Source organism: Barbatula barbatula, assembly GCF_947034865.1.
Source record: "Barbatula barbatula genome assembly, chromosome: 9".
Classification (NCBI taxonomy): domain Eukaryota; kingdom Metazoa; phylum Chordata; class Actinopteri; order Cypriniformes; family Nemacheilidae; genus Barbatula; species Barbatula barbatula.
The window spans coordinates 7,774,834-7,801,235 of NC_136772.1; the positions used below are offsets into that span (position 1 = coordinate 7,774,834).

The 26,402-nt window shown below is 35.4% G+C and overlaps 3 protein-coding genes across 5 annotated transcripts; all 3 read left to right on the forward strand.

The window, feature by feature from the left end:
- Positions 1-343: 343 nt before the first annotated feature.
- Positions 344-3,731, forward strand: hpxa (hemopexin a). The gene is made up of 10 exons (XM_079464547.1): positions 344-555; positions 929-957; positions 1,074-1,184; positions 1,348-1,502; positions 1,603-1,756; positions 2,224-2,436; positions 2,515-2,616; positions 2,704-2,828; positions 2,942-3,089; positions 3,179-3,731. Exons 1-10 carry the CDS (start codon positions 491-493, stop codon positions 3,406-3,408), a joined length of 1,332 nt encoding a protein of 443 aa, XP_079320673.1. The 5' UTR covers positions 344-490; the 3' UTR covers positions 3,409-3,731.
- Positions 3,732-12,642: 8,911 nt separating this feature from the next.
- mxe (myxovirus (influenza virus) resistance E) lies at positions 12,643-18,732 on the forward strand. 3 transcript variants are annotated; one of them, XM_079465196.1, is made up of 13 exons: positions 12,643-13,577; positions 13,778-13,853; positions 13,971-14,039; positions 14,164-14,301; positions 14,424-14,578; positions 15,072-15,210; positions 15,321-15,519; positions 16,196-16,274; positions 16,358-16,480; positions 16,575-16,716; positions 16,883-17,041; positions 17,208-17,506; positions 17,917-18,732. In XM_079465196.1, exons 2-13 carry the CDS (start codon positions 13,817-13,819, stop codon positions 18,151-18,153), a joined length of 1,776 nt encoding a protein of 591 aa, XP_079321322.1. In that variant the 5' UTR covers positions 12,643-13,577; positions 13,778-13,816; the 3' UTR covers positions 18,154-18,732. The 3 variants fall into 3 exon arrangements, with proteins under 3 accessions (XP_079321322.1, XP_079321320.1, XP_079321321.1); XM_079465194.1 differs by having other exon boundaries at positions 13,778-14,039; XM_079465195.1 differs by having other exon boundaries at positions 13,547-13,577; positions 13,800-14,039.
- Positions 18,733-19,089: 357 nt separating this feature from the next.
- LOC306898427 (interferon-induced GTP-binding protein Mx-like) lies at positions 19,090-26,402 on the forward strand. The gene is made up of 12 exons (XM_079463891.1): positions 19,090-19,129; positions 21,458-21,739; positions 21,861-21,998; positions 22,110-22,261; positions 22,516-22,654; positions 22,781-22,979; positions 23,243-23,321; positions 23,449-23,571; positions 24,205-24,346; positions 24,633-24,776; positions 24,932-25,209; positions 25,873-26,402. Exons 2-12 carry the CDS (start codon positions 21,517-21,519, stop codon positions 26,107-26,109), a joined length of 1,854 nt encoding a protein of 617 aa, XP_079320017.1. The 5' UTR covers positions 19,090-19,129; positions 21,458-21,516; the 3' UTR covers positions 26,110-26,402.

The following is a 26,402-nucleotide window of genomic DNA, read 5'->3' on the forward strand; positions in this document are numbered from 1 at the left end:
GGTTCTGATTCCGTACCACATGAAAACTGAGTGAAACATCTCTGTTAATGATCAACATATAAAACTAAACTGCAGAGAGCAATACTCTATTGATTGTCTGTGTTATTTGTCTGATTAACATGGAAAGAGACAACAGAGCTTTTATTTTTTGTATGATAAAATCTATTTAAGTTATAAGATGTTATCACCGTTAAGCAAAGCAACTGTGTCACAGGTTTGTTATGTTACTGATTCCATTACAAATGCTCTATTACAATTTTTTTGGAAAAAAATGACCCTTGACCAGCTTGTGTATGGGGGAGCCAGAGGAAGGGTGCAAATGTGCATTTGTACATGGATAAGTGCGGGGATGTTGCAGAATGTTCCTACCTATGTGTGGGCGTCTGTGTTCTGCCAGACAGTCCTTGGTGGAGGGTATAAATTGTGGGGGCCATCAGGTTGAGCTATCTTCTCCGGCAGAGCTCTGTACCACCTGGGGACCCTGCTGACCATGAGGCTGCTTGTTAAATCGCTCACTCTGTGTTTGGTTCTCTCCCAGTGCTTTACTGCTCCCTCGTGAGTATACACAGTACAAACACCTGAAAACACAGTGTATGTCCAAGGGTAATCTTCAACAAAATACTTTAATATGTGCCCAGAATAGCTATACCGTATATAGTGTAATAATTTTGGTCTCGCATTAGCGTATCACTTAAACAAAGTAAATGAAGAAGTATACTTAATACTGATAGGCATTTAAAACTCGTCTGTTTGTTTAGATCTGCTAAAATGCGTACATTTTCTTGTGCCTGACATTTTCCGGGTTTTCTTGCATACAGGCCTGTCTGTTGTTGGTTAACTTTTTTGTTTGTCTATAGGTCAATATTTGTATAGTAACAAGCACTCATTTGCAATTTTAACATGCACCTTTTTGTTTCTCTGTATTCAGAAAACATAAAGAGGAACATGGTAAAAATGGTAAGAGGTGTGAGTGTATAACTGCTGGGTCTGCTCTACTGGGAAGTAAATTAAAGCAAAAATAAATCATTATCATTTAATAAAAAAAATAATTAGATAATTGTCTTTTGGTTTAGATAAAGAGCATGGCCATGATCTGCACCATGATGCTAAGCTAGACCGCTGTGCAGGAATAGAATATGATGCAGTCACTGCGAATGACGAGGGAGTTCTTTATTTCTTCAAGGGTGAGAATTAAAAATGTGCATTCAAGTATACATAGTGATGATAATGATGGATAATATTTTTTTGCTATATTTTGTAAGTATACTTTTTCGTTAATCAACATTAAGCAAAAAATGCTGTCAAACAATCTAGAATAACTTAATGAATTTGACTGTTTGACCAAAGGCGACCACATGTTCAAGGGTTTCCACGGCAAGGCTGAAATGTCTAATAAGACCTTCCATGAGCTGGACGACCACCATCATCTTGGACATATAGACGCTGCTTTTAGAATGCAGTCTGACAGCCCAGACCACCACCATCACCAGTTCTTCTTTCTGGTAAAGACCAAAAATTCTACTTTCCTTAACTTTCTTTGTGATCTCAGCTCTGTCTTTGAGTCTAACAACATATTTTTTCTCTTCTTTACTGCTATGAAAGGATAACAAGGTCTTCAGCTACAACAAGCATAAACTGGAGGAGGGCTATCCCAAAGTAATCTCTGAAGTTTTCCCTGGAATCCCTAATAACTTAGATGCTGCAGTAGAGTGTCCCAAGCCAGAATGTCCAGAGGACACAGCAGTCTTTTTTAAAGGTATTATAAGTGCATTACTGAAGTGAAATAAGTCTGAATACGTTCAAAATATTTATTTAATATTTAGTGAACCTATAATATAGTTTTAAGGAAAGTGTGTTGAAAAGAATGCCTTTTAATAAAAATGTATTGCCAGTTATAATTAAAGCAATGAAACATGCAAGATAGCAACTGTTTTATTGATTTAATGCATTGTGCCGTTTCCCGTGGTACTGGTTTAATAATAAAGCAATAAGCCCCGAGAAACAGTGGGTTACAGGGCATTTTAAAATGCCCTGTAACCCACCCACTGCTTCGCGGGGCTTATTGCTTTTATAAAACGGTTATTCCACATGCGTAGTAAGGTTTCATTAAATAAAGAAAATAAGGCTATTTAGGCTATCTGGTGTGGTCAGCCTAATTCAGGGTATTTTATAACGGCTTAGAACTCCTACTTAATCAAACAAAATCATTTTTACCCTGCAAAGGTAATAACATCTACCACTTCGATATGAAGACCAAGAAGGTTGATGAAAAGGAATTCAAAAGCATGCCCAATTGCACAGCAGCTTTCCGTTATATGGGGCACTATTACTGCTTACATGAACATCAGTTTTCCAAGTTTGACCCAAACACTGCAGAAGTTCATGGCAAATACCCAAAGATGACCCGTGATTACTTCATGAGATGCTCTCATTTTGGTAAATGCATTATGGAACATCAACATATTAGGGAAAATTTTAAGGCTGGAAAAAGCAATCATTTTTAATGTTGTTTAGGAAATAAGAGCGTTGAAGACAACATTAAGAGAGAACAGTGTAGCCGTGTGCACTTGGATGCAATAACATCTGATGACGATGGTAATATATACGCTTTCAGAGGTGAGTTTAATATCAAACCATACATCAAAACCTTACATCAAAGATGATGCTCATCTGCTGTAAGAACTCCTTAATTCTTTTCTCCAGGGCATCACTTCCTCAGCAGAACCGGTGATCAATTTCATTCAGACACAATTGCGAGTGCTTTTAAAGAAGTGCACGGTGAAGTGGATTCAGTCTTTTCTCATGAAGGCCATTTCTACATAATCAAGGTTAATTCATGTAGCTGATGTTTGCCCCCCCAAATTTCAACACCTTATAATATAATGTAAAGTTTCTGAAACTCTGAATCTGTTATCTTCCCACGTGTTGATTCCTGGTGCAGGATGATCAGGTGTTTGTGTACAAAGTTGGAGAGCCACACACACACCTGGAAGGCTACCCCAAACCCTTGAAGGAGGTGCTGGGAATTGAGGGTCCGGTAGATGCTGCTTTTGTGTGTTCTGGTCATCACATTGTTCATGTTATCAAAGGTATAAGCAATGTACATGCTTGTTCTATCACATTAAAATGTTGTTCAGTTTTCTTCTGACAGCAAACTCACTTGTATTTTCGACTAAAGGTCAGAAAATCTATGATGTGGATTTGAAAGCCACCCCACCTGCTCCCGTGAAAGAAAGAACCATAACAACTTTCAAAAAGATTGATACTGCAATGTGTGGACCCAAGGGTGTGACTGTTGTCATTGGTAATCATTACTACAATTATCAAAGTGTCATGACAATGCTTATGGGCAGGATCATGCCTGAACAGCATAAGGTGTCAAAGGACCTGTTCGGCTGTGACCATTAGAGTATCAAGAAAAGAGGAACTAAATATTAACTGTACAGTGTGAATCTCCCTGAAGGCCAACATTAATTCAACCAGTATCACATGCACTTTCATTGTTCATTTATCATTCTGTTCTAAAAATGTTCCTAACTCCAACTAATATGCTCTAATATGTCTAACCCTTAACCAATAAACATATAGCCTACAAGCTACAGTGTGTTGGCACCATAAGACAGCACTCTGTGGCATCGCAACAGACAATCTGTAGTTTCACATTGAAGAAGCCCTGATATTTCACCAAAATCACAAAATTCTGCATTTAATAAAGATATAATTTACATTTCTCTCGTTTTATGCTGCTTTTTATTTGATATGCAAGAACCAGAAGGGTTGATAAGTATCTGTTATGAAATTGTAGTAAAATAACAAGAAACAGAAATTCAACAATGTGTCAACTTTTGTATGGTATTGTATTGTGTTAAAATTGCGAAGCTGGGTGTGCTTTAAACTTCAATTTCCAGATGTGATAGAAAGTTTGCGTTGTCAGGTAAAATGCAAAAATTGTGTCATTTCAAATTCAAGCACAAGAGAGTAAAACTAGACTGTAACATGCAGTCGGAGTTCACCTTAAACTCTTCACCTTTATATGTACCTTTGTTATAGCTGGTTTGCTGCCAGGTCTTGTATAACGTTAGTGCACCTTTAATTTAACATAGCACAACTCTACAGTATACTGTTCAGTAGTCAAAAGCTGCTTAAATATACGCAGATGTAGATGTTGTGTGTGTTGTAAAGAGTCTTAGTGTTCATCCTATTTTTCAGATGCAACATACAGTTACAGGTAGGCTACAGTTATACCTATAAGAACACAATCATAGCCTACAGGTATAGACTATACATTAAATAAATAAATTTAAAAAAGCATAGGGTAGTGAACAGTGGCGATGCTAGGATGTCCTGTTTTATTTTTCTGCACCTAGTTATAGCTGACAGTAGAAGTCTGCCAGATGTACGTGTGCTATCAGGGTATGAGCGGATGGAACAATTGAACGATTTTGGACATTGACAACAACTATAATGTCTATGAGGAGGACAGGAAATCTCTGGGATATCCCCTAAAATATCTTTATTTGTGTTCTGAAGATGCCGGGAGGTCATGTGGGTGAGTAAAAAATAACACAATTTTGAGATTACCTTTTCCTTTAAGCACAACATTAATTCCTTGTGAAAACCCAGCTAAAGTCAGAGATATATTTGTGAATACGGATGTTCTCTCTCGTATTCATTTATCTTAATTTGTGCATGTCAATAAGAATGTGCGCATTTGTGGATCCTGTGACGCGCGTTCATACATCCTGTTCGGCTTCATTTGGATTTTGAGACTTTCTTTACGCCGTTTTGCATTGGACAACGCACACACACGCAACTGCAGATCCATGCGCAACCGTGCAAAAATAAGAACTACCACTAGATGGCAGGCCAACGGAAACCATAGGTGCTGTGCTGATCATATCATTAGAATATCATCAAAAAGTTGATGTATTTCACTATTTCCATTCAAAATGTGAAACTTGTATATTATATTCATTCATTACACGCAGACTGATATATTTCTAATGTTTATTTATTTTAATTGTGATGATTATAACTGACAAGTAAAGGATGTCCCAAATTGATAAGGCGTTTTAATTTCAAAGACAAAGCATTTTCTACAGTGCAGTATTTTCTATACGTTTTCTATATAACTGTATTAACTCATCTACTGCACTGTATAACTTTAATAACTGTATTAACTCATCTACTGCACTGTAACCTTAATAACTGTATTAACTCATCTATTGCACTGTAACTTTAATAACAGTATTAACTCATTTACTGCACTGTAACTTTAATAATTGTATTAACTCATCTACTGCACTGTAACTTTAATAATTGTATTAACTCATCTACTGCACTGTAACTTTAATAACTGTATTAACTCATCTATTGCACTGTAACTTTAATAACAGTATTAACTCATTTACTGCACTGTAACTTTAATAACTGTTTTAAATCATCTACTGCACTGTAACTTTATTAACTGTATTAACTCATTTATTGCACTATAACTTTATTAACTGTATTAACTCATCTACTGCACTGTAACTTTAATAACTGTATTAACTAATCTACTGCACTGTAACTTTAATAATTGTATTAACTCATCTACTGCACTGTAACTTTAATAACTGTATTAACTCATCTATTGCACTGTAACTTTAATAACTGTTTTAACTCATTTACTGCACTGTAACTTTAATAACAGTATTAACTCATTTACTGCACTGTAACTTTAATAACTGTATTAACTCATCTATTGCACTGTAACTTTAATAACTGTATTAACTCATCTACTGCACTGTAACTTTAATAACTGTATTAACTCATCTATTGCACTGTAACTTTAATAATTGTATTAACTCATCTACTGCACTGTAACTTTAATAACTGTATTAACTCATCTATTGCACTGTAACTTTAATAACAGTATTAACTCATTTACTGCACTGTAACTTTAATAACTGTTTTAAATCATCTACTGCACTGTAACTTTATTAACTGTATTAACTCATTTATTGCACTATAACTTTATTAACTGTATTAACTCATCTACTGCACTGTAACTTTAATAACTGTATTAACTAATCTACTGCACTGTAACTTTAATAATTGTATTAACTCATCTACTGCACTGTAACTTTAATAACTGTATTAACTCATCTATTGCACTGTAACTTTAATAACAGTATTAACTCATTTACTGCACTGTAACTTTAATAACTGTTTTAAATCATCTACTGCACTGTAACTTTATTAACTGTATTAACTCATTTATTGCACTATAACTTTATTAACTGTATTAACTCATCTACTGCCCTGTAACTTTAATAACTGTATTAACTCATCTACTGCGCTGTATAACTTTAATAACTGTATTAACTCATCTACTGCGCTGTATAACTTTAATAACTGTATTAACTCATCTACTGCACTGTAACTTTAATAACTGTATTAACTCATCTACTGCACTGTAACTTTAATAACTGTATTAACTCATCTATTGCACTGTAACTTTATTAACTGTATTAACTCATCTACTGCACTGTAACTTTAATAACTGTATTAACTCATCTACTGCACTGTAACTTTAATAACTGTATTAACTCATCTATTGCACTGTAACTTTAATAACAGTATTAACTCATTTACTGCACTGTAACTTTAATAACTGTTTTAACTCATTTACTGCACTGTAACTTTATTAACTGTATTAACTCATCTACTGCACTGTTACTTTAATAACTGTTTTAACTCATCTACTGCACTGTAACTTTAATAACTGTATTAATTCATCTACTGCACTGTAAATTTATTAACTGTATTAACTCATCTACTGCACTGTAACTTTATTAACTGTATTAACTCATCTACTGCACTGTAACTTTAATAACTGTATTAAATCATCTACTGCACTGTAACTTTAATAACTGTATTAACTCATCTACTGCACTGTAACTTTAATAACTGTATTAACTCATCTACTGCACTGTAACTTTAATAACTGTATTAACTCATCTACTGCACTGTAACTTTAATAACTGTATTAACTCATCTACTGCACTGTCACTTTAATAACTGTATTAACTCATCTACTGCACTGTAACTTTATTAACTGTATTAACTCATCTATTGCACTGTAACTTTATTAACTGTATTAACTCATCTATTGCACTGTAACTTTAATAACTGTTTTAACTCATCTATTGCACTGTAACTTTATTAACTGTATTAACTCATCTATTGCACTGTAACTTTATTAACTGTATTAACTCATCTACTGCACTGTAACTTTATTAACTGTATTAACTCATCTACTGCACTGTAACTTTATTAACTGTATTAACTCATCTACTGCACTGTAACTTTATTAACTGTATTAACTCATCTATTGCACTGTAACTTTATTAACTGTATTAACTCATCTATTGCACTGTAACTTTAATAACTGTTTTAACTCATCTATTGCACTGTAACTTTATTAACTGTATTAACTCATCTATTGCACTGTAACTTTATTAACTGTATTAACTCATCTACTGCACTGTAATTGTAATAACTGCATCTATTAACTTTATGAGAAAATTTCCTTATCAATTTGGGATTTTCTGTAGTTGTCAGTTATAATCATCACAATTAAAATAACTAAACATTTGAAAAAAATAATTCTTCGTGTAATTAATTAATATAATATACAAGTTTCACTTTTTGAATGGAAATAGTGAAATACATCAATCTTTTTGATGATATTCTAATGATATGACCAGCACAGCACCTATGGTTTCCGTAAGCCTGCGCATGGATCTGAAGTTGCGTGTGTGTGCATTGTCCAATGCAAAACCGCGTAAAGAAAGTCTCAAAATCCAAATGAACCCAGGGGGGATCTCAAGACCCTTCCAAAAAACGCATTGATCCCCCATTAGACCCCCCACCCCTTCCTGATTTAAAAAATATTTGATATATATTAAAATATATATATCCGGGATAAAGATTTAAAAAAGGCTCTCTTCAAACTACGCAGAACAACAGTAATTAATAATTTAATCGCCGTTTGACTCATTATGCGCGCATACTTAGTAAACTACGGTAATTTCTAGAAACACCCCTTTTAAAGCTTTATTTAAATGCAGATTGTCTGTGTCTCCTTAATATTATATATTTTGTTTTACGTTTAGAATTTCCGTAATTGAAGAACATTTTTGTCAGAATGTTTGCATTATGCATGTTGTGAAAGCAATGTCTCCGTCTGCAACTTTTGTTTAACAGTTATTGTTACTGATATTTCCGTCAAATAAAACGGGTTAAAATTGTTTTACCTGTAGCCTACTCCTGTGAAATTCTTTTTTTAATGTGTATCCTATAGTAGATGTGTAGTTAGTGTCTAAATGATTAGCTACAAAATGCAAATACATGATTTTAATACAGTAACATAAGTTTGTACAAGTTTAACTGTGGAATGGCTTTTGAAAGCGTATTATAGCGTTTTGAAAAACATGCTTTCCTACTATAGTGACTTATAACTAATGGTAATGGTTTACTGTAGCATTTGGGAGAAATTGTCAGTTTTCCACTTTAAATGCCTATAGAAACATGATTTCTAATAAGTTTCACAAACGGATTGTCGGTTCCTGTAGGCGGCATCCCACACTACATGCACACCATATATGTCCTCATTTTACTGTGGCATTTGGGAGAAATTGTAATTTTTTCCAATTTAAATGCCTATAGAAACATGATTTCTAATAAGTTTCACAAACAGATGGTCTCTTCCTGTAGGGGGCATCCCACACTATGCACACCATATATGGCCTTATTTTACTGTAGCATTTGGGAGAAATTGTAATTTTTCCACTTTAAATGCCTATAGAAACATGATTTCTAATAAGTTTCAAAAATGGCCAAAAAATGTTTCTGCTTCAAAAGTTAGACACATTATGTCACGAAATGGTGTGGACAGAACCCAGATGCAGGCAGACGAAGGGTAAATGTAAAACGTTTATTAAATCAAAGACCCACAATGGGGAAAAACAAGCACAAAAACACACTGGCCAACAAACACTAGAAACAAACACTATAAAAGTGAAAATAATAAGTTCACAAACTGTAAACAGGAACAACAGGTAATCAAATGACGTGATCACAAACACTGACATTAGACAAAAAGATAATGCACCAACACTGAACAGAGAGAAACTGAGACTATATAAAGGGAGACACTAATGAGGAGTGATTACATGGGGAGAGTGGTGACAGGTGATTGGAATGAAACCATAACGAGTGAAACAACTACCAGGTGATGGGAATAAAATCCTAACGAATGTGAAACACAAAACAGACGATGGGAATGAAACCCTAATGAAATTACAGGAGATACGAGGGTGGGGCTGAGAGACATAACAGGAAGACACGTGGCATCAAGTAACAACATAAAGCCACATGTCTCCACACATAACACAACAGAAACCCGAAAAACGTGGCAATGTCATGACTCTGCCCAGGGAGCTAGAAAGCTCGAGACAGGAAGGACAGAGTCCTAACACATTAATTATAAATTGAAAGGTACATTCTCTGAAGAAATTGTAAAGTGATGCTGATGTGGCAAAATGCTGGTGTTGGGCTAGGGGGATGACCCTTCAAACCACTAGTGAAACAGCCAACCCCCATGTCTCTACGATGTTCAGATGCAAAGATGAAGGTTTTTCTATTGGCCCTTACGGTTGCTAAGCTAAGCTGTTTGGTTGCCATGGGCGTGTCTTGGCATTAAACAATTTATAAAACTGAGGTATAAGTGAAATGAACCAACTCCCATGTCTCTAAGATGTTCTGATGCTGAGATATTCATCTTGTAAAATAAGGCAAACTATTTGGTTGCAATGGGCGTGGCTTAAAAGCTTCACAATGCTCCTGTGACAGACTAATTGAATGCCTGAGTCAAATGAGACCACCCCCTTGTCTCTACGACACTGTGTTGACAAGATATCAATGTGGGCCATTTATAATGGAAGTCTATAGGATCGGTTGCTAACTCCATGTAAATGGTTGCTATGGGCGTGGCTTCATATCTTTATGAAGTTCCTGGGATGCTGATTGGTTGCCTGGTACTGCTAAGTTATATCATGCGGGACATTTTAACTCCTTATATGGGCATTCATTATAGTCAATGGGGCTTTTTGGGGGGGCTCCTATGCCCCAGGGGTGCAACTTACACCCCATTGTGAGGTTTGTTCTTACAGGGCCTGCCAGCCTCTTCAAATGTCGTTACCAGCATGTATCTCAACGAAATTCTCGCTCGGAGCTACGACCCGCCGAAATTTGTCGTAAAGTTAAGTCAATGGGATTTTTGGGGCGAGTTTTTGCCCCCCTATCACACCTGATCGCTTATAAAAGTCATAGCTCACCATTCCTCAATAAGCCAGACGATTTGACTAATCATTCATGGGTGTACGACCAAAGCTGCAGGACTAGTTACGGGCCGAAATTTTTTTTCACAATAATAATTATTTGTGCATATAGTGTGGGATGCCCCCTACAGGAACCGACCATCCGTTTGTGAAACTTGGAAATCAAGTTAGGCATTTAAAGTGGAAAAATTACCATTTCTCCCAAATGCTACAGTAGAATGAGGCCATATATGGTGTGCATATAGTGTGGGATGTCCCCTACAGGAACCGACCATCCGTTTTTTAAACTTATTAGAAATCATGTTTCTATAGGCATTTAAATGGAAAAAATTAAAATTTCTCCCAAATGCCACAGTAAAATGAGTCCATATATGGTGTGCATATAGTTTGTGATTCCCCCTTTAGGAGCCGACCATCCGTTTTTTAAACTTATTAGAAATCGTGTTTCTATAGGCATTTAAAGTGGAAAAATGACAATTTCTCCCAAATGCTACAGTAGAATGAGGCCATATATGGTGTGCATACAGTGTGGGATGCCCCCTACAAGAAGAGACCATCTGTTTGTGAAACTTATTAGAAATCATGTTTCTATAGGCATTTTAATTGGAAAAATTAAAATTCCTCCCAAATGCTACATTAAAATGAGGCCATATATGGTGTGCATATAGTGTGGTATTCCTCCTTTTGGAACCGACCATCCATTTTTGAAACTTATTAGAAATCGTGTTTCTATAGGTATTTAAAGTGGAAAAATGACAATTTCTCCCAAATGCTACAGTAGAATGAGGCCATATATGGTGTGCATACAGTGTGGGATGCCCCCTACAGGAAGAGACCATCTGTTTGTGAAACTTATTAGAAATCATGTTTCTATAGGCATTTTAATTGGAAAAATTAAAATTCCTCCCAAATACTACATTAAAATGAGGCCATATATGGTGTGCATATAGTGTGTGATTCCCCCTTTTGGAACCGACCATCCATTTTTGAAACTTATTAGAAATCGTGTTTCTACAGGCATTTAAAGTGGAAAAATGACAATTTCTCCCAAATGCTACAGTAAAATAAGTTCATATATTGTGTGCATATAGTATGGGATGCCCCCTACAGGAAGAGACCATCTGTTTGTGACACTTATTAGAAATCAAGTTTCTATATGCATTTCAAGTGGAAAAATTACCATTTCTCCCAAATGCTACAGTAAAATGAGGCCATATATGGTGTGCATATAGTGTGTGATTCCCCCTTTAGGAGCCGACCATCCGTTTTTTAAACTTATTAGAAATCATGTTTCTATAGGCATTTAAAGTGGAAAAATGACAATTTCTCCCAAATGCTACAGTAAAATGAGTCCATATATGGTGTGCATATAGTGTGGGATGTCCCCTACAGGAACCGACCATCCGTTTTTTAAACTTATTAGAAATCATGTTTCTATAGGCATTTAAATGGAAAAAATTTAAATTTCTCCCAAATGCCACAGTAAAATGAGTCCATATATGGTGTGCATATAGTGTGGAATGCCGCCTACAGGAAGAGACCATCTGTTTGTGAAACTTATTATAAATCGTGTTTCTATTGGCATTTAAATTGGAAAAATCGCCAATTCTCCCAAATGCTACAGTAAAATAGGCCATATATGGTGTGCATATAGTGGAATGCCACCTACAGGAACCGATCATCCGTTTGTGAAACTTATTAGAAATCATGTTTCTATAGGCATTTAAAGTGGAATAATCGCCATTTCTCCCAAATGCTACAGTAATATGAGTCCATATATGGTGTGCATATAGTGTGGGATGCCCCCTACAGGAACCGACCATCCGTTTTCGAAACTTATTAGAAATCGTGTATTAAAACCACTAAACTTGTTTTGAACAAATCAAAATCATGGTTAATTGTCGTAGGAGTATAGATATTAGACAAATAATTGAATTGGATAAACTGTTTTATATGCAGGACAAAGGTCTATAATAATAGGCTAGTTTTTGACGGAGACATTGTTTTTACAATAAAGTAGGCCTACTTTAGCCTACAGAAATTATAATGCAAACATTCCGAAAAAAATACATAAATTACTACAAAAACGACATATTCTAAACGTAAAACACAATATATAATATTGAGGAGACACACAGACGATCCGCATTTAAATAAAGCTTTTAAAGCGGTGTTTCTAGAAATTACCGTAGTTTACGAAATATGCGCGCATAATGAATCTAAACGGCGGCTGGCTTGACCGCGGTACAAGACCGGAAGAGACAGGTGAGCAGATGGACAGAAATGGCGCCTCATCGAGCGCTACAGCGGGCACGGATGGTGGGAATCCTGACGGCGGAGAGGATTTAACTGGGGATTTAATCCATGGCCCAGCCGAGAAACCAAGACAGCCTCAACTAAAATCATACCCGCGTCGTTCTTTTGGATTGTAAATACGTTTTCTGTCATGGGTGTGGCCAGCGCCGCCGCTCCCACGCGCATCACTTGTTAAGGCACCAAGTGCTGAGGTGGCACCAAAAAAAGCGTAATGAATTTTTAATCTAATATTATTTCATTAGGCTATAGAAAAACTATTAGGCAGGCACATTTCAGCCATGTATATGTAAAAAAAAAACGGCCGAACAATCCCATATCACCACCCGCCCATGTCGTGTTGTTTTATTTGTTTAGTAGCATTAATATGCAGTTATTACCCGTGTCCACTGTATTTTCTGTTGGTTTTCATGAGACCCCCTTTAAATGACCAGGACCCCCCATTGACCCCCAATCAAAATTGTCTGGAGCCGCCACTGCGAACAGGATGCACGAACGCGCGTCACATTCTTATTGACATGCACAAATTAAGATAAATTAATAGGAGCGAGAACTTCTCATTGGTATGCGCAAAATCAATATACATGAACACAAAATAAAACATTACAATCACAAATCTGCCATTTGTACAAATCGGTTCGTGTTTATTAAAATCTAAATTTCACAGAATCAAATTATTTGTTTGTGAATCGTAAAATACAAATGTTACGTGTATCACGTTCACGGATGACTGTGCGTGCATTTGTTAATCGTTTTGAGTCGAAATTCATCCCATAACACATCCATTGTATGGAAACAAAACACAAAGTTTTAAGGTGAAACGAAACCGAAAACTAAACGATATCCTATCCACGTCAGTGACTGAGTGCCTCATATCCAGTAAGTACCGGCTTATTTCGACTTCTTTGACAGCTAATTTTAAGCCTTAAATGTTCAGGGAACAAAACATTTGATGTATATTCTGCTTATATGCTTCAGTTGTGTGGACAGAGAATACCAGTAGGGTTTTATACATTCCCTATATTAATACTTTTTAAATGCATTTTACCTTGAAATTATATATTTTTTCTTTGTTTCAGACTTCTTTGTCATATTGAGCAGAATCAACATACACGGACATGTCTCCACAAGGTTCTTCAAGACGAGGAAATAAAGGTAGTAGTCTGAACCAACACTATGAAGAAAAAGTGCGTCCCTGTATTGACCTTGTTGACAGTCTCAGAGCACTTGGTGTTGAGAAGGACCTGAACCTGCCAGCTATTGCTGTTATAGGTGACCAGAGCTCAGGAAAGAGTTCTGTATTGGAGGCGCTGTCTGGAGTGGCACTACCCAGAGGAACAGGTATTACAACACAAGCACCATTCAAGTACATTTGCAAAATAGTTATACCTGTATGCACAGTGTTGTTCTCTCTATATAAACATTAGTCCATTACAAATGGTCAGCTAACCATTTATAAACACAGGTATCGTCACTCGATGTCCCCTTGTGCTAAAACTGAAGAAAGTTAAAAAAGAAGACTCCTGGCATGGATTGTTGTCATTCAACAACAAACAAAAGAAACTAAAAAATCCAGCAGAAATAGAGAAAGCTGTCTTGGATGGTCTGTATTACAGGGTTTTTAAAGAAATTGAACGAAAGTCTTTTAAATACTCAATCATAACACGGTTTATCAAATGTGAGTTGATGGTGATGTCAGCGCAACATTATGTATTGCGAATGTAGCTCAAACAATATTGGCTGGACAAGGAGAAGGAATCAGTCCTGAGATGATCACTCTAGAGATCCAATCCAGTGATGTCCCTGATCTAACTCTCATTGACCTGCCAGGCATTGCTAGGATTGCCACTGGCAACCAGCCAAAAGACATTGAGAAACAGGTAAGATTGAATTGATCTACACTACAGTATAAACTCTGTGTGAAAATTGATCTGTGTTGAGGATCTACTTTGTTTGCCAACCACACTAAAACATTTTCTACACTATTTGTTTATGTAAATGTTTAAAATCCACTCATGGTTACTATCCATGGTCCCACACAGTGCTGTAAAGTTACGAAGTGCAAGTACTAAGTAGTTTTTAATGTATTCTATTAATTGACATAATAGTTAGTAATAAGAGAAATAAGTAAGGGCTAATGTTCAGCTAGCTGGTTGTTATTGCAACTGATGTCGAAATGCATATATTGTACATTTGAGCTGCATTACTAAACATAAATATGTGTTTTTTAAAGAAATGTGGATTTCTTCATTTGTATAGCATAAATGTATTAATATGTGCAGTTTATTTGAATACATACTTTCAGGTCTTATATTCTTTAAATATATATTATATTAGGTAGTCTCTCATGTAATGTTTGTTTTTCATTAACAGATTAAAGATCTAATTGAAAAGTTTATTAAAAAACAAGAGACCATCAGCTTGGTGGTTGTGCCCGCAAACATTGATATTGCCACCACTGAAGCACTACAGATGGCATTCAGAGTGGATCCACAAGGTTCCAGGACACTGGGTATGTATCACTGCAATTAAACTAAACTTTAAATAAGTGAACTGGATTTTCTGAGCCTGATCATGCTTTGTGGGGGGGGATTAAATAATAATAAATCTTAATTCCTGCAGGTATTCTGACTAAACCAGATTTGGTGGACAAAGGTATGGAGAAGACAGTAGTCAAAACAGTTAATAATCTTGTGATACCACTAAAGAAGGGCTACATGATTGTTAAGTGCCGGGGCCAGCAAGATATCAATGACAACCTTACTCTGGCAGAAGCCTTGGAAAAAGAAAGAAAGTTTTTCGACGAGAATCCTCATTTCAGGCACGATATTTTTTAAAGTTTTCTTGATTTATTCAGAAAGCAGACTTTAACACAAACAAGACTATAGGCAATGTGAATTTGTCTGATATTCAATGTCCATTGACCTTTATATTAATTTATTTTAAAATGTAGTGTTGTCGTGATAATTGTGGATGTATTTCTATTTAATACTCAATTTAATACTCAAATACTCAACTCAAATGTTATTTATATAGCCCTTTTACCATTTTCATTGTTACGAAGCAGTTGTACATGAAACATATTAACTATATATGTTAATATGGATATAACTATAAGCAATACATTCAATTTATAAAAAAATTAAGTTTAACGAGCAAAGTGAATAGATGCACTCCCATTCACAAGCGACACATAAAATGTACAGCACACACACACTCACATGATGCAGAAAGACACACAAACACACATGCTCACACATCGTACATGCATTAAAACACAACACAGGCACACACACATGCACAAAACACAGAAACACAAACCCACACGCTTTAAACACAGGCACCCAAACCAGCATGCACGGAACACAAAACACACACATGAGATGCAATTACTGCATTGGTTCTTAGAGAGTCGTCAATTTTCTCTGAGGCTCTCAATTTAATACTGCTATTTTTTCCTATAAGAGTACTTGTCACTATTGAACTTTTCTCTTTAGGTCTCTTCTTGAGGACGGTAAAGCTACAATACCTCTTCTCGCAGAAAGACTTACTAAAGAACTGGTTTGGCACATTGAAGTACGTATGCAAAATTGCATTACACAAAAGCATTGATACTGAACAGAGCATGAAATATCTCAATGTCATTTCTTTACCTTCAGAACTCACTGCCACAGTTACAGAAACAGCTTGATATAAAACTAGCTAAGACCACTGAGGATCTCAAAATGCTTGGAGATGGAGTTCCTCTTGATCAACGTGAAAAGGACAATTTTCTGATTATGGTGAAAATATGTTGCAAATTATTGTATATGTTCCACACCAGTAGTTTTTCTTTGTCTTTTGATCTAATGACTTGATGACACTTGTGTCCTGCAGAAAATTCGCCAGTTCAATGATGTACTTGAAGGAGTAAAAAGAGCCGAAGAAGACCTACAAAATTCAGACATGAGGGTCTTCACCAAAATCAGAAGGGAGTTTGGCACATGGAAAAGCCTCCTGGATGAGAAAACTGTTAGGAGTGAGTTTCACATAATATCACACAGCGAACATATGCACCTATGTGCGACATTAGAAGTCTTTAAGAGGCCCACGCATAGAGGTTGTGCTACCCAGTGCTTTTATAATTATAATATAATGATCATAATAATTTAAATGTATTCGTAATTCTGTGTTATTGTCTCTAGCGGAGGAACACCTCCGAGATGAGGTTGAAGAGTACATTAGAAATCGCAGAGGAAAGGAGCTTCCTGGATTTGTTAACTACAGAACATTTGAGGGCATTGTCAAGAAACATATTGAGGAGCTAGAAGAACCTGCTTTAAAACTCCTCAAAGATGTGAGAGGTAAGGAGCAAGGTTTATTTTTGCCGTAACCGTGGGTTTGGACATGATTGTGTATTTTTTTACAAATATGTTAGTGAACAACAAAATGATGGTTTTCATTCAAAATTATTGATATAATAAAATTAGGCTATTAATTGGCTTGTTTTCTGGTACACATTGTTTACAGATTTTGTTCACTCTTGTGTGAATACCATTGTTAGCCATCACTTCAAGGCATTCTCTTACCTCCTGAGGGCTGCTAAAGATCCAATTGAAGATATTCTGGAAGATGAGTTTCGAAAAGCGGAGGAGAAAGTGCAGTCTCAGTTTAGGATGGAGAAGATTGTCTACTCTCAAGACTCCCTTTACAGTCGCCAGCTAGAAGCTGTAAAACTGCAAACAAGCACAAATGTCTTTATTTCCAAGGGAAGAAGCGTCAGCGCTGATGTACGAGAGATGGCACAGCACCTCAATGCCTATTTAATGGTAATCATTTAAAACATTTATGCATTTGTATGCATTTATCAAAAAAATTAAGGAGTCTTTGTCATCTGTCTTTTATTTGGTTTCTAAACAATTCACTTCTAAACATGATATTACAAGTTGTCCCAGTTTCATAAACTTGTTCAAGTTTCCATGTTCAAACAACAGATTATTAAATATTTTGATTTACACATGTTTTACATACAATTGTTTTCAGACATTAATTTGAAATAAAAACAAAAAATTTGACAAAAACAAACTTACAAGACACAGGACACCTAATGAAATGAATCTTGTTTTTTCTAGGATAGAAACATTATGATAAAATTATAAAACTTTGGGTTGAGCAATGTCTTGTGATAAATGTTGACTTACGTGTTTAGAATGACTTAATTTCTTATGTATTTTGCTAGATCACATCTGACCGTCTGGCCAACCAAGTGCCGCTGATAGTTCAGTACCACATGCTGGATCAGTACATATCTCATCTCCAGAATGCAATGCTTGCCATGATTGGAAGGAACAACACAGAAAATCTGCTCAGAGAAGATTCTGATGTTGCTGGTAAAAGAGAAGAGCTGATTGAGCGCTTGAGGCGCCTAAAGAGTGCTGGCAAAGTTATGTCCAAGTTTGTACATTCTGCACACTGAGCACTGTTTTTTTCATATACAGTAGACTACCTTATAGAAGCTTCAGTCTATGTATTAGGATATGTCATATTTTATGTTGTGTTCCACTGTAGCCAGTTTTAGTAAATTTGCTAGATGTAAAGAAAGTTAGATTTTTCTGTCCCTTTATTTTCCATTCAGATGGCTTTGTTTAGAAGGTTTTTTGGGAAGGTCACCATAGTCTTGTTTGATGATCGCGCCTAAAGAGTGCTGGCAACGTTTTGTCCCAGTTTCTATATTCTGCACTGGGAACAGTTTTTTTTCATATAGCCTACCTTACAGAAGTCTATTGTATAAGGATGTGACATATTTTTAGTTATGTTCCACTGTAGCCGGCTTTAGTTAATTTGCTAGATGTAAAGAAAGTAATGTAAATGTAAAGTAAATGTAAAATGTAAAGTAAAGAAAATGTAAAGAAAGACTGCACTGTTTAGTTATTTATTTTCCTTTCAGCTGGTTCTCTTAAGGTTTATTGGGAAAGTCACTGTAGTCTTTTTATAATATATATATATTAAACTGTTGCAAATAAACCAATTCTCTGCTGTTACAGAGCTGTTCAGCAAATAGTTATTGTTGTTTTTTATGTCTTTTAGTTCCCATTTTACCCAAAATAATAACATTTGACATAAGTATTATTTTATTAAGACTGTACAATACAGATGTATGCTGTGTTTCATACATCTCGGATTTACGACATTTCCCACCAGAAATAATTTCTGGTATTACGCTCTTTTAATGTTCAAAATGTAAATGTTTTAATGTTGCTAAATATTTAACTCTAGGCTGTAGTTTCTCTGTCGCGTTTCCGGTTTTCCGGTAGGAATGACAGGAACAGATCAAATGCGAGGGCGTTGACAAATATGAAATTGGGGGATGTCATACATTCTTATTTAAAAGGAAACCAAAACCCATGAGTTTGAAAACGACTCGTGCTGTATCTAGGCTATCGGTGGCTGCAGTGAGTATTCAGTCTTTTCACGTTTTATCCATTTTCCTAGAAATGTTTTAGGCTCATTGTTTAATTGTTAATATTGTTACGACGGCTGACTACATTTTTAAGTTTATTTTATGGAATGCTTGGGTAAATCCAAATGATTCCGAGAATGGTTTGTGAAAACTCGTATACCAAATTTGTAAGAGTTGTACATCTCTTAAAACAAAATATACTGTAAAGGAAGCTTAACCCTTGACTTTTAAGTGATACATTTTGATTTCACATTTAGAAAGGAATTCAGTAAAAATAGAAATGTATCTAGAAATAAACTTCAAATAGAATAATAGAGAAATATATGAATGCATCAACTCTGCACCTCTGCAAAGGTGGTTTTGGGCGGTGGAGAGCGGAGTAGCGGGTATCGATTCACTGTTGAGAGGAACTGTGAATATTACTTTGAAATCACGTGTCACACACAGGGTGGGTAAAAAGCATGCTGTACCATGAATTCACTGAAAGTAAAAGTGAAGTCAAGTATGGCAAGCCGAATTATTTTATATTGTCCCCAGCATTACTCGTCGTAATTGCATTTTTACTAGTAAGATTTAAATTAGAGAGCTCTGTAATTGTTACTAGTAAAAATTTAATTATAATAAAAGAGCTCTATCACTTAATTTTTACTATTAACAATTACGATTAGAGAGCTCTAGAATATTTTCTTACTAGTAAGAATTACAATAAGAGAGCTCTAGAATTCAGTTATTACTAGTCTTATATCTCCATTGACTTCCATTCATTTTTAATTACAGAGCTCTCAATGCATTTCTTAGAAAGAATTTTTATTTAATCTAATTTAATTTTAACAAGCAATAATTATGATCAGAGAGCAGAGACCATTACAGGTTGGTCGCAGTGGAAATGCATTTTTGGCCACAACTGCAATTTTTGTGTTGGCAGTAACACTGAGCAGAGTAGTGAAAATGCACCATTAATATGTTGCCTTAAATCATTTTACCTCCTTTTAAATTAATATTATGCGTAGACTACCTTTTTTGTCTAAATATTTAACTCTAGGCTGTAGTTTCTCTGTCGCGTTTACGGTTTTCCGGTAGGAATGACAGGAACAGATCAAATGCGAGGGCGTTGACAAATATGAAATTGGGGGATGTCATACATTCTTATTTAAAAGGAAACCAAAACCCATGAGTTTGAAAACGACTCGCGCTGTATCTAGGCTATCGGTGGCTGCAGTGAGTATCCAGTCTTTTCACGTTTTATCCATTTTCCTAGAAATGTTTTAGGATCATTGTTTAATTGTTAATATTGTTACGACGTTCATGTGCTTTGGCTGACTACATTTTTAAGTTTATTTTATGGAATGCTTGGGTAAATCCAAATGATTCCGAGAATGGTTTGTGAAAACTCGTATACCAAATTTGTAAGAGTTGTACATCTCTTAAAACAAAATATACTGTAAAGGAAGCTTAACCCTTGACTTTTAAGTGATACATTTTGATTTCACATTTAGAAAGGAATTCAGTAAAAATAGAAATGTATCTAGAAATAAACTTGAAATAGAATAATAGAGAAATATATGAATGCATCAACTCTTGATCCACTCCTTAACATCAACCGTTCCCGAAAGTCGCTCAGCATTTGCATTTACTGTAAATTTACTGACACTCCCCAAAGCGAAGGTGGTTTTGGGTGGTGGAGAGCGGAGTAGCGGGTATCGATTCACTGTTGAGAGGAACTGTGAATATTACTTTGAAATCACGTGTCACACACAGGGTGGGTAAAAAGCATGCTGTACCATGAATTCACTGAAAGTAAAAGTGAAGTCAAGTATGGCAAGCCGAATTATTTTATATTGTCCCCAGCATTACTCGTCGTAATTGCATTTTTACTAGTAAGATTTAAATTAGAGAGCTCTGTAATTGTTACTAGTAAAAATTGAATTATAATAACAGAGCTCTATCACTTAATTTTTACTATTAACAATTACGATTAGAGAGCTCTAGAATATTTTCTTACTAGTAAGAATTACAATAAGAGAGCTCTAGAATTCAGTTATTACTAGTCTTATATCTCCATTGACTTCCATTCATTTTTAATTACAGAGCTCTCAATGCATTTCTTAGAAAGAATTTTTATTTAATCTAATTTAATTTTAACAAGCAATAATTATGATCAGAGAGCAGAGACCATTACAGGTTGGTCGCAGTGGAAATGCATTTTTGGCCACAACTGCATTTTTGTGTTGGCAGTAACACTGAGCAGAGTAGTGAAAATGCACCATTAATATGTTGCCTTAAATCATTTTACCTCCTTTTAAATTAATATTATGCGTAGACTACCTTTGCGTAGACTACCTTTTTTGTCATATTTTGCAGAATCAGAATAGTTCGAACATGTCTTCACAAGGATCTTCAAAGCGGGGAAATATGAGTAATGATCTGGACCAACAGTATGAAGAAAAAGTGCGTCCCTGTATTGACCTTGTTGACAGTCTCAGAGCACTTGGTGTTGAGAAAGACTTGAACCTGCCAGCTATTGCTGTTATAGGTGATCAGAGCTCAGGAAAGAGTTCTGTATTGGAGGCGCTCTCTGGGGTGGCATTGCCCAGAGGAACAGGTTAATAAATGCAAACACAGTTCTATACACTGCTTTAGAAACCATAACTGTATGCACAGTAGTTCTCTCCATAAAATAATAGGTCAATTACAAATAGAAAACTAACCATCTATGAACACAGGTATAGTCACTCGATGTCCCCTTGTCCTCAATCTGAAGAAAGTTAAAGAGCAAGACACCTGGCTTGGATCGTTGTCATTTAAGGACCAACACATGAAACTAGAAAGTCCAGCAGAAGTTGAGAATGCTATCTTAGAAGGTGTGTATTGCACAGAAGATATTTTATGTTAGTCTTAAATTGTGTAAAATTTGTTTTGTTATCTGTGGGGCATTGGTGATATCAGCATAACATTATCTACTGTGTATGTAGCTCAGATTGCATTGGCTGGACATGAAGGAATCAGTCATGAGATGATCACTTTAGAGATCAAGTCCAGTGATGTTCCTGATCTAACTCTTATTGACCTGCCAGGCATTGCTAGGGTTGCCACTGGCAACCAACCAAAGGACATTGAGAAACAGGTGAGATTTGATAGATCTACGGTATTTATAAGTGATTTATACGTTTTGAGTGATCTAGCTTAATTGCCAACCAGCCAGGTTAAAACACTGTTTTTACTTTTTTCATTGCAAATGATAAGAAATCATTTGAATGGTATTTATACTGTACATGGTCAATTAAATAATGCTTCAAACTCAAGATAAAAGTTGTCATCCATGAGAAAATATGAAAGGTACCTTGTCAGTACTGTGGTAATGGAGATTTTCTTTAACAGATTAAAGATCTAATTGAAAAGTTTATCAAAAAACAAGAGACCATCAGCTTGGTGGTTGTGCCAGCAAACATTGATATTGCCAACACTGAAGCATTAAATATGGCGTCAAATGTGGATCCAGATGGGCACAGGACACTGGGTATGTACTGTATGTTTCAATAAATCTACTGATTGAACAAGTGAATTAAATTTTCACAGACTGTGAATAAAGACTGTGAATTGCTTTGTGAAATATTTTAAAACATAAAAATCTTAATTCTTGCAGGTATTCTGACTAAACCAGATTTGGTGGACAAAGGTATGGAGAAGACCGTGGTCGATACAGTTAACAATCTTCTGATAAAGCTAAAGAAGGGCTACATGATTGTTAAGTGCCGGGGCCAGCAAGATATCAATGACAAGCTTACTCTGGCAGAAGCCTTGGAAAAAGAAAGAACGTTTTTTGATGAAAGTGCTCATTTTAGGCAAGACATGTGTTTTGCTTTCTTTCTACATTACAACCATATTGTAGCACAAATAAATAACAAAATAGCCAAACTCTATGTAAATTATTAATATGTAATATTGCCATTGTCCTTTTTGAAAAAAATCTACATTTTATTAAAGCAAGTTTTACATTTCAGAATGCGTTTTATTTTTGCCTTGCAAACCATGGGTGGCTCTAATTTTATGCGGCTATGTTCCTAATGAAGTCCTTGTCACTATTGAGTTTAATTTTTTGCTTTAGGCCTCTTCTGGAGGACGGTAAAGCTACAATACCCCTTCTGGCAGAAAAACTCACGGATGAATTGGTTATACACATTACCGTACGTATGCATAATTGAATGAGATAAAAGCATTGACAAAAACTGAGCATGTGTTGTAGTAAACGTTTTTGTGATACAACAATTCTAGATTTCTAAATTTATTACAATGTCATTTCTTTACCTTTAGAACTTACTGCCACAGTTACAGGAAGAACTTGAGATGAAACTAGCTAAGACCACTGAGGATCTCAAATTGCTGGGAGATGGAGTTCCTCTTGATCGACAAGAAAAGAACAATTTTCTGATTATGGTGAAATATGTTTCAAATTATTGTATTTATATGGTCTGGTTTGAATACTTGGTTCCGATTGGCTCAAAGTTGTGCATTTAAACCGTTTAATGCACAGGTAGTTACTGTTTGATCACCATTATTTAAAAGGCCAGCTTGTAGTGTTTTTGAGGATATATTGAAAAAAATCCAATATAATACAGTATACATGACTATGATTCGTAAATACGTTATCTCATTTGAGAAAGAAGCTCAAATTTGTTAAAAAACATCTTAATCCTCTCTCAGCCTCTCTAGTGCTTTAAAAGGGTAAGATTGGAGTGTACAGTTGGTTGCAATTTGTAATTTCACCGCTAGATGCCGCTAAAATGACACAAGCACCTTTAAAATTGAAATTTTTACTCGTTGGATCAAAAATTCCATTGCAAACATCATTAACAGCTTTAACTTGCTCAATTTTAACTTTGTAAACGACCATGGTATAAAATGGATAATCTACAGTAGGCTGTGCATTGAAGGATTTTCATTAATGTGTATTAATATCCTTTATTTATGCACAGCTAGCGGGGGATTATCCCTTACATATTACACCCCTTCAGTGTTTGTTGGTGTCTTTTTCATTAATCTATTAATTTGATGACCTGTGTTCTTTAGAAAATTCACCAGTACAATGATGTACTTGAAAAAGTGAAAAGAGCAGATGAGGACCTACAAATCTCAGGCAAGAGGGTCTACGCAAAATTCAGGGAGGAATGCGATAAATGGAAATGTCTCCTGGATGTCAAAACTGCTAAGAGTGAGTTTTGGATAATATAAGAGAGTTAGCATTGCCCATGAGAATCTGTGTCAAGATATTTTGTTAATTTTGTATTTTCTATGGATAAAAAAATTCTTCTGCTAATAATTTTGCCATTTACAATTAACAGGAACAGTGTTAGTGGGTCAAATTCTATGTGGTTTAGCATTTTAAACCTATTAGTAAACATTTGTAATTTGTTTCCTGCAATTGTGAATTACTGTATGTTGCCACATGTGTGACATTGGAAGCTTTCAAAGGGTGTCCTTCATAACTCTGTGTCCAGCGGCTCTAGGGGTAGATGACATAAGAGCTCACAGAGGAAAGGAGCTTCCTGGAGTTGTAAACTACACAACATTTGAAAGCCTTGTCAGGAAACATTTTGATGAGCTAGAGGAACCTGCTTTAAAGCTCCTGAAAGATGTCAGAGGTGGGGAGCAGCTTTACCATAGTTCTGACAGTGTTTTGTACTTATATACATATATAGTTACCAGCCCCCCAAAAAATGATGGAGAAAAATGAATGGCTGATATTTTCCTAGTAATTGTTTGTCATGATTGTCTTCCTGGCCCCCATTTTTTACAGATATTGTTCACTCTCGTGTGAACACTATTGTTAACCGACACTTTGAGGGGTTTCCTCAACTTTTAAGGGAAGCAGGATATCCAATTGAAGTTTTTTGGAAAGAAGAATTTCTGAAAGCAGAGGAGAAAGTCCAGTCTCAGTTTAAGATGGAGAAGACCGTCTACTGTCAAGACTCTCTTTACACTTACCAGCATGGTGCTACAATACAACAGCAAATAGGCGTATTGCAAAATTGCGATGTACGAGACATGTCGATGCATCTCAATGCCTATTTAACGGTAATCATTTGTAACATTCATGCAAACATTCAAACATGTTTTATACACTCATTAGCTTAATCAATGAGTATAGTTTACATAACTGTTTAAACTATTTATTTACATTATTTCAGGGAAGTATATTTGCCAAATGAATAAATGTAAATTTTCCTTTGACAATTAATTATATTCCCTCTGGGGCTATCAAACATTCATCACGAAAAATAGTATCCAGAATAAAAGTTTGTGTTAATAATTGTCTGTGAACTTTGCACAATAATTCTGTATTTATAATCACATGCATGCATTAATTTAAGAAAAAATATAAAAATGGATAAAATTTAATTTTAATTATAGGTAATTTAAATAATTACATGAACATATTTCCTAAATATACCCAGGTGTTTGTGGTTATAAATACAAAATGACTATGGGCAGTGCACATATATATTATGTGAACAACATTTTTTTTCTGCATGCAATTAATTGTGCTTAGTCATTTTGTCAGCCCAAACACAAATTAATTTAGGATTAAAAAAATATATATAAAAAATTATACAGGTCACCTTTATAATAAAAGCGTGATCAAAGTTAGAATAGTGGAATGTGACATTGTGCAATCTACAGTTGTGCATTTCAAGTTTAGAATGATTTTAAATGTCTTTTGTATGTATTTGCCACTAGATCACCTCTCATCGTCTGGCTAATCAGGTGCCGCTGATAGTTCAGTACCACATGCTGGATCAGTACATATCTCAACTCCAGCATGCAATGTATGACATTTTTAGAAGATGCGATGCAGAAGATCTCCTCAAAGAAGATGCTAAGGTTGCTCGTAAAAGGAAAGAGCTGAAAGAGCGTTTGGAGCGCCTGAAGAATGCTGGCCAACTTCTGTCCAAGTTTGTTTGCTCTGAAGTTTGAGCACTGTTTTTTAATATCCATTTGCAGAAGTCTAGAGTCTTGGCTATTATTATATGTTTTTTTATGTTCTTTTTAATTCATATCTTTTACATTTCATGCTGCGTACCACCATAGCCAATGTTTAGTTCATTTGCAAGATTTTAAAGTCACATTATTGGATTTATAATGGTTAATTCCATGCAGCTGTTCTGTTGAGACGTTTTTTTTAAGAAGGCCATCATATGTTTTTGGTCTGTATACCATCTTATCTTGAACTTATCTTGAAAATAAATAAACAATTTACTTGTTGTTAC

Coding starts and splice junctions, on each gene's coding strand:
- hpxa (XM_079464547.1), top strand. CDS start 491: ATGAGGCTGCTTGTTAAATCGCTCACTCTGTGTTTGGTTCTCTCCCAG. Junction 556..928: donor CAGTGCTTTACTGCTCCCTC/GTGAGTATACAC, acceptor CTCTGTATTCAG/AAAACATAAAGAGGAACATG. Junction 2,617..2,703: donor TAATATATACGCTTTCAGAG/GTGAGTTTAATA, acceptor TCTTTTCTCCAG/GGCATCACTTCCTCAGCAGA.
- mxe (XM_079465194.1), top strand. CDS start 13,817: ATGTCTCCACAAGGTTCTTCAAGACGAGGAAATAAAGGTAGTAGTCTG. Junction 16,275..16,357: donor AACTGGTTTGGCACATTGAA/GTACGTATGCAA, acceptor CTTTACCTTCAG/AACTCACTGCCACAGTTACA. Junction 16,717..16,882: donor GGATGAGAAAACTGTTAGGA/GTGAGTTTCACA, acceptor TATTGTCTCTAG/CGGAGGAACACCTCCGAGAT.
- LOC306898427 (XM_079463891.1), top strand. CDS start 21,517: ATGTCTTCACAAGGATCTTCAAAGCGGGGAAATATGAGTAATGATCTG. Junction 21,740..21,860: donor GGCATTGCCCAGAGGAACAG/GTTAATAAATGC, acceptor CTATGAACACAG/GTATAGTCACTCGATGTCCC. Junction 24,347..24,632: donor GGATGTCAAAACTGCTAAGA/GTGAGTTTTGGA, acceptor CTCTGTGTCCAG/CGGCTCTAGGGGTAGATGAC.